Source organism: Rutidosis leptorrhynchoides, chromosome 6 (assembly GCF_046630445.1).
Source record: "Rutidosis leptorrhynchoides isolate AG116_Rl617_1_P2 chromosome 6, CSIRO_AGI_Rlap_v1, whole genome shotgun sequence".
In the NCBI taxonomy this organism is placed as follows: Eukaryota; Viridiplantae; Streptophyta; class Magnoliopsida; order Asterales; family Asteraceae; genus Rutidosis; species Rutidosis leptorrhynchoides.
This window is the reverse complement of record NC_092338.1, coordinates 152576469-152587810: the sequence shown is the minus strand read 5'-3', so window position 1 is coordinate 152587810 and position 11342 is coordinate 152576469. Positions and strand designations below refer to the sequence as shown.

General features: G+C 31.3%; 1 protein-coding gene and 1 pseudogene across 1 annotated transcript; both read right to left on the bottom strand.

Moving 5' to 3' along the window:
- Nucleotides 1-2346: 2346 nt before the first annotated feature.
- Nucleotides 2347-8648, bottom strand: LOC139852275 (pentatricopeptide repeat-containing protein At1g77170, mitochondrial-like; annotated as a pseudogene).
- A 965-nt stretch (nt 8649-9613) lies between these two features.
- Nucleotides 9614-10069, bottom strand: LOC139854176 (uncharacterized). The gene has a single exon (XM_071843497.1). The coding sequence runs from the start codon at nt 10067-10069 to the stop codon at nt 9614-9616; it is 456 nt and encodes a 151-aa protein (XP_071699598.1).
- Between the last annotated feature and the right edge of the window lie 1273 nt (nt 10070-11342).

Below are 11342 nucleotides of genomic sequence, written 5' to 3'. Positions count from 1 at the left end.
TGGAGCAGAATAGAACGTGTCATAATATTTCTATTCCTATATATTATATAATATATATTCCTATATATTATATAATATACATATATGTTCAATATATATAACGGGAGTGAGTTCCCAAAAACACAGAAGAAGAGTACACATATTTAAAACACTATTCCTTTTGTTTTGACTCAACTTTAAAGGAAACCAAGTGTCATCACATATTCCTTTGATTCTTTATTTTGCAAACCAAAATATACGAAGTATTCTTGTCTTTAAAAGTTTCGGACAATTAATCAAGAGTTGATTAATTGTTACTTGGGTATTGGACTAGCATCCATTGGCGATCGTTTGAAGTGTAGTGTGGACTATCCAAAGAGACGGTCATACTATTGATCGTAAGTTTCTCTCCTACAATCCATTTCTTCAGGAAAGGTATATCGTTTACTCACTTTGTGAATTTATATATTTTGACAATTATTAGTGGTGTAACTGGATCTAAAGGTATATCGTGTGCATGTTTTGTAATAATAAGTTTATTTTAACTATCCGCTGCGTTAATCTGATTTGAAAGTACACACGATTTTCCATCAGTAACAAAAAAAGAAAGTTACGAGATTCAAGAAATATAAATGACCCTAGTTCGTATGTTGGTGAGGGTGATGATGACGTCATCACGGAGTTAAAAAATATCGAATTTTTGGGTTCAAGATTTTCAAAAAACCCCAATTCTGGAAATTGTTCAAGAAACCTTGATACTGGTTTTAATAAGATGAATGTTGGTGATCAACAAGATGACGTCATCATGAAGTTGAAGAATTATGAAATCTTGGGTTCAAGAAATAATGCTGGGTATTCAGAAACCCCTAAACTTGAAAACTCTTCAAGAAACCTTAATACTGCTGGTGCTAGTAAGATGAATGTTGGTGATCAAAAAGATGATGTTTCGATGGATTTAAAGAAAGATGATATTATCCAAGTATCTGATGTTGTGTTTTCTGAAAACCCTAGTTTGGGAGTGATCATCCGTGATGAATTAATTATTAGGGTGGATAATGTGAAACAATTTATAGCGAGCAGTGGTGGTACGCAGGCAAAGTTGTTCATCAAGAAGAAATTAACGAAATCTGATGTGGATCCAAATCTAGGACGCTTGTTGATGCCCGGGAAACAACTAGAGGATTCAGATTTCGAGTTGTTGAATTCAAATGATAGAATGATCATGGAAAGGAATAGCAAAAATTTAATGGTGACGGTTTTCGATTCAAGAAGGCGTAAATTGAATTCGAATCTTACATTATGGCAGATGGGTCGGGCGACTAATTATGTGTTGAAAACCATGTGGAATGCGTTTGTGGAACATAACAAATTGTCAAAAGATATGAAAATTCTGGTTTGGTCGTTTCGGGGCGTTGAAGACCAACTTTGCTTTGCGATTGTTCGTGCTTAATTATGAGGCAGAATTAATATCGATTGAGCTATTCATTGAAGCTCGGTGAATTTATCGGTTAATTTTGTTTATAATTGAATTGCGCATTTCTGGTAAGAAATTAGCTAACTTTATCCTGATATGAGCTAAGATCAAGTGATCAACTGATATATACTGTTGTTTGTTGTTTATGTTTGGATTAAAAAAAAAAAAAAGTGCTGTGTATGAACGTATACTGCTGTTTATAAAAGTGCTGTTAATGAATATTACTCCTTTGATTTTGGGTCAAACTAATTCTTTGTTGTTTGAAATGTTTTTTTTTTTTTTTTTTTTTTTTTTTTTTTTTTTTTTTGAAAGGCAATGTTAGTGGTTAGAGTTAATTCACGAAAATCCCCCCCCCCCCCCCCCCCCCCCCCCCCGAGACTCGAACCCTTGGTCTCCTCGAACACCATGTTAACATGGTGACCAATGAGGCAAAGCCCCATTGGCTTGTTTGAAATGTTGTTGATTGTGATCAGTTCAACTATATCTACATCTGATACGAGTAATTAATAATGGCTGTTTGGAAATTTTAATTAATTAACTTGTTTCATTACCACTGTAAGCGTTGGAAATAAATTTGGCAATCTTAAACATAAATGAATAAAAGTTGAATACAAGTTTAAAAGAAATGTATGTGAGTGAAACTTCTTGTGACTTAACATAGGATGTAGGATAACAAGTTTTAAAAGAAATGTATGTGAATGAATGTACAATCATCATAGTTAAAATATAAGTAGTCATACAAATCAAAATGTTATACTGTTCAAAAGAAAAAAAAATGTTATAAAAGGACACGTGAAATAAAGCATGCAAATATTGAGACAAAGTTTGTACTAATAAATATGTTACCATTCCTTTGCAAGTAACAAAATAAATTGAATCTTTAGTGAATAGAATCTAAGCATATTATACTGTTAACCAACATAAGTATTGTGTTTGATTTACCCTTTTTCAACTGTATGTGTGCCCAATCAGGCAATCATTGAGCCTAAATGTTAATTAGATTACAATGCATTTTGGAAAAAGTTGTATATGGTGGAAAATGAAGCTAACATATGTACGTCTACTTGTAAACTTTAGACTTTAGACACAAGGCTTCAAACAACATCCTCAAGAAAACCAACTTTCACACTTTAGCCACCAACATTCAAAACTAGATGGTGTAAGTCAATTGCAGAAAGCTTTTCTCGACCACATCCTGTTGGAGCAAAATCACAAGTTATAAATAATATTACCACGGGAGCAATAAACCAAATGTTGAACAGTGATGATGTGAGATACAAAAATCATACATTCAAACGGTCGATTCAAACGGTCGATCGATGATTCCTTTCTCGATCCAACTATTAAAGCAATCCATAACTTCCTTGCAATTATCAAGAATCCACCTATAATGTACAAAATTTCAAATATTTTATATTAATATTTTATATTATTAATATTTAATATAAAACAGAATAACTTACAATCAATACTCCTCCCTCAAATAGTTACGACGAGATCCGGATCGGCCCGCGCGTTGCGGCGGGACCTTCCGGGTTGTATATTCATAGTTAACGTAGCGTTAGGTATTTATAGAAGCAAAAACGGCACGTGTTCAGCTCTGTTTTAGATATCGGTGTGTTTAGCGTTTTTTTTTAAAAGGTGTGCGTTTCGCGTATAGTTAGTTGCGTTGTGTTCATAAAATTATTCCGAGTTGAACGGTGGTGCCGAAAAAATGTAATGTTTGGCGAGCGGGAAGATACGGTCCGATGAAAATTGACGGTTGTTACCCCTGGAAAAATTAGAGTTTGGAAGATAGTTGGAGGCTTGGGTTTGTAAATTTTGGGTGGGGAGTGTCGTTTCTGCCTCATGGAACGACAAAAAGTTCCATAACGGTTGTTACCCCTGGAAAAATTAGAGTTTGGAAGATAGTTGGAGGCTTGGGTTTGTAAATTTTGGGTGGGGAGTGTCGTTTCTGCCTCAAAAAAGTTCCATAACGGTTGTTACTCCTGGAAAAATTAGAGTTTGGAAGATAGTTGGAGGCTTGGGTTTGTAAATTTTGGCTGCCTCAAAAAAGTTCCATAACGGTTGTTACTCCTGGAAAAATTAGAGTTTGGAAGATAGTTGGAGGCTTGGGTTTGTAAATTTTGGGTGGGGAGTGTCGTTTCTGCCTCATGGAACGACAAAAAGTTCCATGCCGGAGTAAAAATTAGAGTTTGGAAGATAGTTGGAGGCTTGGGTTTGTAAATTTTGGGTGGGGAGTGTCGTTTCTGCCTCATGGAACGACAAAAAGTTCCATGCCAAGTAGTGTATAATAATAATAATAATAATAATAATAATAATAATAATAATAATAATAATAATAATAATAATAATAATAATAATAATAATAATAATAATAATAATAATAATAATAATAATAATAATAATAATAATAATAATAATAATAATAATAATAATAATAATAATAATAATAATAATAATAATAATAATAATAATAATAATAATAATAATAATAATAATAATAATAATAATAATAATAATAATAATAATAATAATAATAATAATAATAATAATAATAATAATAATAATAATAATAATAATAATAATAATAATAATAATAATAATAATAATAATAATAATAATAATAATAATAATAATAATAATAATAATAATAATAATAATAATAATAATAATAATAATAATAATAATAATAATAATAATAATAATAATAATAATAATAATAATAATAATAATAATAATAATAATAATAATAATAATAATAATAATAATAATAATAATAATAATAATAATAATAATAATAATAATAATAATAATAATAATAATAATAATAATAATAATAATAATAATAATAATAATAATAATAATAATAATAATAATAATAATAATAATAATAATAATAATAATAATAATAATAATAATAATAATAATAATAATAATAATAATAATAATAATAATAATAATAATAATAATAATAATAATAATAATAATAATAATAATAATAATAATAATAATAATAATAATAATAATAATAATAATAATAATAATAATAATAATAATAATAATAATAATAATAATAATAATAATAATAATAATAATAATAATAATAATAATAATAATAATAATAATAATAATAATAATAATAATAATAATAATAATAATAATAATAATAATAATAATAATAATAATAATAATAATAATAATAATAATAATAATAATAATAATAATAATAATAATAATAATAATAATAATAATAATAATAATAATAATAATAATAATAATAATAATAATAATAATAATAATAATAATAATAATAATAATAATAATAATAATAATAATAATAATAATAATAATAATAATAATAATAATAATAATAATAATAATAATAATAATAATAATAATAATAATAATAATAATAATAATAATAATAATAATAATAATAATAATAATAATAATAATAATAATAATAATAATAATAATAATAATAATAATAATAATAATAATAATAATAATAATAATAATAATAATAATAATAATAATAATAATAATAATAATAATAATAATAATAATAATAATAATAATAATAATAATAATAATAATAATAATAATAATAATGTCAAAACCTTTTAAGGGACAGAGGGATCATAAAGCAAGTTTCTAACTATAAAAAGGGCTGATAAAGAAACATACAACATACTGATACGCAGTGGCACAGGCCATGAAAAGAGGCTTCTCCAAAGAGGCATAGTGAACCTGCAACTAAGAAATACATGCTTCGCGTCTTCATATACCTCTTCGCAAAATGGGCAAGAGGGATCAATAAGAAGGCCACGCCTTATCAAATCTGATCTAGTAGCAAGTTTGTCAAGGTTTAATTGCCATATAAAAATGTTAACCTTTGAAGGGAGACATGGCAACCAGCTTGCCGAGTTTAGATCTGGTGGTATTCTGAGAAGCTCACGATCAATGAGGGTTGAAAGATGGTGGACCTTAAACACCCCCACTTGCTTTGAGATTCCAAGACCAAGAATCAGCATTATCTGATAATAAGGGCCCCAAAGCTATTTCATCAGAGATATTATTCAGCTCAATTTGAGCTCTTCCACGAATTGAGTTGCCCCAGTCCCATTTTCCCTCCAAACAATGATCCGAATTATAGACTCTATCCGCAACCAGACATGATTTGTTAGAATCTAAAGCGAAGAGTCTTGGGTACCTGGATTTCAAGTTCAAAGACGAATTAGGTAGCCATGTGTCGAGCCAAAAGAAGGTGGAGTTACCATCTCCAATTTTACGACTAAAAGAGTTAGAAAACAGAACACCAGTTTGATCGACATCTAGCCCAGCCTTGATTATTTTCAGCCAAACACCTCTTGTGTTACCAACTAGCACGCTACTGCTCAAGGCATTATCACCATTAATTGAATTGATTATCTCAACCCACAGAGGATTACTTTCTTTTTTGTATCGGCACCACCACTTGACGAGCAAGCTGAGATTTTTCGCTCGGAGACTCCGATACCGAGACCACCACACGCTTTTGAGGCTAGAACTTTATACCAATTTACCCAAGTAATACCCTTGCCCTCTTTATTGTACCACATGAAGTTTCTTCTCAAAACTTCAATTTTATTGATCGGGGCTTTGAAAATACACATGAAAAAAAAAGAGGGATACTACTTAAAACCGACTTTACCAACGTAACTCTACCTCCAATTGAGAGGGTTTTAGCTTTCCACGGGCTGAGTTTGGCAAGGAATTTGTTGACAATACTATCCCAAGCCTTTGTTTTGTTCATCGATTGGCCAACTGATAGCCCCAAATAAGAGAAAGGAAGGGTACCTTTGGCGCAGTTTAAGGCATTGCAGACAGCGATGACCTCCTGATCCAACACGTTAACCCCAAAAATTCGACTCTTGGCGAAGTTAATTTTCAGGCCTGAGACGTCACCAAAGCAGGAGACAATGTGTATAAAATTAGTTATATTCGATAAAGACCACTTGCCAAAGAAAAGTGCGTCATCTGCATATTGGAGGTGAGTTAAATTCACCTTTTTCCCCGACTGAAATCCCTTTAAAAATTCCCAGATTACTTGCGTCCTTGAAAACTATATTTAAAGCTTCACCCACTATGAGGAATAGAAAAGGGGACGGGGATCTCCTTGCCGAATGTTGAACAGTGATGATGTGAGCTACAAAAATCATATATCCAAACATTCAAACGGTCGATGATTCCTTTCTCAATCAAAATATTAAAGAAATTTCATATCTTCATTCTTGCAATTATCATTTATCATATATATAAATAAAAAACAGAATAACTTACAATAAATACTCCCTCTCCCTCAAATAAAAGATATCAACATTTAGGAAGGAAAAAAAAGGATAAAATTCACCCCCAATAGTTATGATGTCAAACCTTTTTAAGGGACAGTGGGATCATAAAGTAAGTTCCTAACTATAGTAGGGTTGATAAAGAAACATACGACATACTGATAGGCAGTGGCACTGGCCATGTCATCATTCAGGTCCGCAAACGTAAGCTCAGCTCTATCATCTTCAAAGAGATGAAAATTAATGTCGAACTATAAAACTTTGTTCTTAGTTCTATAATGTACTAAAAAGTTAGAACCCTATCATTGTTTGAGGAAAGTAACTGAACACTACTACGAAGTAAACGAAAGAATACCCAGAATTCAGCCAAATGTCTAGAAGCGTTGGAATTTATAGCCCGAAATGTCATGATTGGCTGACAGTCGCAATACAATTAAACTGTACCTTCCACTAGAAATTGGTGTTAAGAAATAACCAAAGAAAGTGCATCTCCAACACTAATATCTCAACATGTATTTAGGTTCCATCTTAGCAACTTCAAAATCATTCTTTATCCCCCTAACGTTCATTAACACCCGAACATTTTCCAGTTCGTTCCACTTACCCATATCAGTATACAAACTACACAATATGTCATAACAAGCACGATCATTTGGCGATAGTTTTATAATATTCCAAGCTGCAAATTCACACATTTCTATATCTCCATGAACTCTACAACCAGCAAGAAGAGCTCCCCATACACCTTTACTAGGCTCAAAAGGCATTCCCTTAATTACTTCCATAGCCTCTTTTAACCTCCCCGAACGTGCTAAAAGATCAACAAAACAAGCATAATGTTTCGCATTTGGTAAAAATCCGTATTTCCCATTTAATAATGAAGTAAATATCTCACTACCGATTTCTACTAAACCAGAATAAGCACAAGCAGGATAAAATCACAACTAAAGTCACTTCATCAGGCTTAATATCTTTTTCTTGCTCCATTTTCGCAAACCACAACAGCACATTGTCAATACTATTTGCAGTTGCTAAACCCTTAATCAACGAATTCCATGTGTATACATTCTTATCTTCCAAACTAACAAATACTTTCAAAGCGTCATCAACCCTACCGCATTTTCCGTACATGTCAACTAACGCAGTACCCAATATCACATCAAGCTTCCAAGTTTCCCTTTTTATAAACTGGTGTATCCAAATACCCATGTTAACATTACCACAACTCGCACACGTCGATAAAGCATTAACCATTGTCACTTGATTCGGTGCCACACCCGCATACTGCATTTGTTCAAACATCAATAACGCATCACTAAACCTTCCGCATTGCTTATACCCGGTGATCATAACCGTCCACGACACAACATCTCTCTGAGACATTTCATCGAACACCTGGCCTCATAACCCCATTTCCCCACAGGAAGCATACACATTTAACAAAGAATTGTTAACATAAATATATCATTCAGATAACCTAATTTCATGACATGCGTATGAACCGCTTGCCCACAATTGAAATCTTTAAGGTGTGATAGCGATTTAAGAACAATAGGGAAGGTGTAATGGTTGGGAACAATAAATGTACGGATCATGTGGGAGTAAAAAGAGATGGATGTATGAGGAGGTAAGGATTTAAGGAGGGTGTTGCATATGAAAACGTGGGGTTTGAAGTGAAGGTGACGAGTGTAGAGGAGGTGAGCTGAGATAATGAGGGAGAAAGATCGGCAGGAGGTGATGAAGTGGTGGGCGACGGTGGAGTTGAGGTAAATGTGGTGGTGGTTGATTATGAGTTGAGTTTGGATTTGATGGATGTGGGCGGCGGATGTGCAGGATTTTAGGAGATGGATTATTGTGTTCATTTGTGGGAGATGATGATGATTACAGGAATGTGAAGCTGCTTGTATAAATGCTTGCTGCTGTTATTTGCTAAAAAAAAAAAAAAAAGATCAAAATTATAATTCGATTATTCGTTATTTACGTGGCGTCTACTTCAAAAAACAAAACAAAAAAAATGAATAAAAAAATTATCGTTTGATGGTGACACGTTTATAACGCGATTAAACTTCTTTTTCTCATTTATTAAAAGAGAAATACGAAAAAAAAGTGATACGACTGTTATAAATCTGATCGCGTTTAGTTGACAAGATCAATCTATCTCTTTATCAATTAGGCCCCCTATGATGGCCAAGTTTTGACACGCCAATTTCATTAAAATGGGATAGAGATTATCGATTCTATATGGATATGCTATAGCGTATTGTTAGTTTAATTATATAAGATGGTTTCGTTAAAGATAATGTTTCAAATTCATTAAAAAGTATAAAAAGAAACGTTAGAGTCCCACTTTACTAATTACTTTCGTGGAGAAAAATAGTTAAAGGTTAATTGAATGGGCTACACTCGTTGATTTGATGATGAACATGAATGATGTTGATGAAGTCGACAATTATTTATTCTCGGATTCGGACTGTTAGAAAGCTATGATTTGAGTTTTGATTTTGGCTAGTGATGGATAATTAAGTGGTTCAAGCAGTGGCGATTCTAGAATCAAAACTCAATGGGGTCACAAAAATTTATTCGATAATTTTCTTGCACAAAATATTGAATGTGTCGGGTCAAATCGGGTCGGGTCGGGTCGGGTCGGATCGCATCCGAAACAAAAAACATAAAATTAAATAATACATTACAAATTATAAGGTTGTTCATATTCATCACTATCGTCATTACAACAATTATCATACAAAAGAGTATCATTTATATAAAAATGGAATTGATATTTTTACAAACATTACCCCTATACAAAAGATCATATATTCACAAGCTTTTACATTTGTCGACGAGGTTTCATACGATAAAATTCATCCATAATTGCTTCATTGCTAATATCATCTAAAACTTCTTTCTCAATATATGAAAGTAGAAAATCATTCATATCTCCCAATTTGTTTCGTAAATCGTTCTTTATTAACTTCATTGCTGAAAATGCACGCTCAACGGTAGATGTTGCAACGGGCAAAATCAATGCAAGTTTCAAAAGAAGATACACCTTCGAATATATTATACTCTTGTTTGTTTCAACCATCATCTTTGCAAGGTGTCCCATTCCTTTCAAATCACTAAACCTTTCACCACCACGTACATCATAAATGTAATCCATAAGTTGTCCTGTAAGAAACCCAAGCTCATGTTTTGGGAACTCTGAAGGATAGAAATCGGTCATTTTAATAAGATCTTCCACTTGAAATGCTTTAAACGACTTACTTGGGTTCAAAGAAGCCATAGAAATAAGTAATGTTGTGTTCACCTCATTGAAACGATAGTTTAGCTCTCGAAGTTGCATATCAATTAATGACCGCATAAAATACATCCACTTGGTAGTTGAAATGCCCCGTCCTAATCCATCCGGACGAAGTCCATATCGATTATAAACGATTCACAACAATTGATTACATCGCGAGGTACTTGACCTCTATATGATACATTTTACAAACATTGCATTCGTTTTTGAAAAGACAATCTTTCATTACATCGAAAGTTGACAGGCATGCATACCATTTCATAATATATCCAACTATAATTGACTTAATAATAATCTTGATGAACTCGACGACTCGAATGCAACGTCTTTTGAAACATGCCATGAAATGACTCCAAGTAATATCTATAACATGAGCAAATGCACAGCGGAAGATTTCTTTCGTACCTGAGAATAAACATGCTTTCAAGTGTCAACCAAAAGGTTGGTGAGTTCATTAGTTTAACATAAATAATCATTTCCATCATTTTAATAGACCACAAGATTTTCATTTCTCATAAATATACGTCCCATGCATAGAGACAAAAATATCATTCATATGGATTGAACACCTGGTAACCGACCTTAACAATATGCATATAGAATATCCCCTATCATTCCGGGATCCTCCTTCGGACATGATATAATTCGAAGTACTAAAGCATCCGGTATTTTGGATGGGGCTCGTTGGGCCCGATAGATCTATCTTTAGAGTTCGCGTCAATTAGGGTGTCTGTTCCCTAATTCTTAGATTACCAGACTTAATAAAAAGGGGCATATTCGATTTCGATCATTCAACCATATAATGTAGTTTTGATTACTTGTGTCTATTTCGTAAAAACATTTATAAAAATTGCGAATGTATTCTCAGCCCAAAAATATAAAGGGTAAAAAGGTAAATGAAACTCACCATACTGTATTTTGTAGTAAAAATACATATGACGTCATTTAACAATTGTAGGGTTGACCTCGGATTCACGAACCTATATCAGTTATATATATTAAAACATATAATGAAATTCAAATAATTCCATCTATTAATTATATAGTATTTATATAGTTAAAGTTGTAGTTTATATATAATTGGTACTAAATTCTAATATATATTTTATTTACATTTTATATCTATGTTATATATGTATCTATTTTGTATATATATAATAGAAATGTTAATATTTTTAATATATAATTATAGGTAATATTAATATAATTATAGTATAAGTATATTTTTATATACGAAATATTTATTTGTTATAGT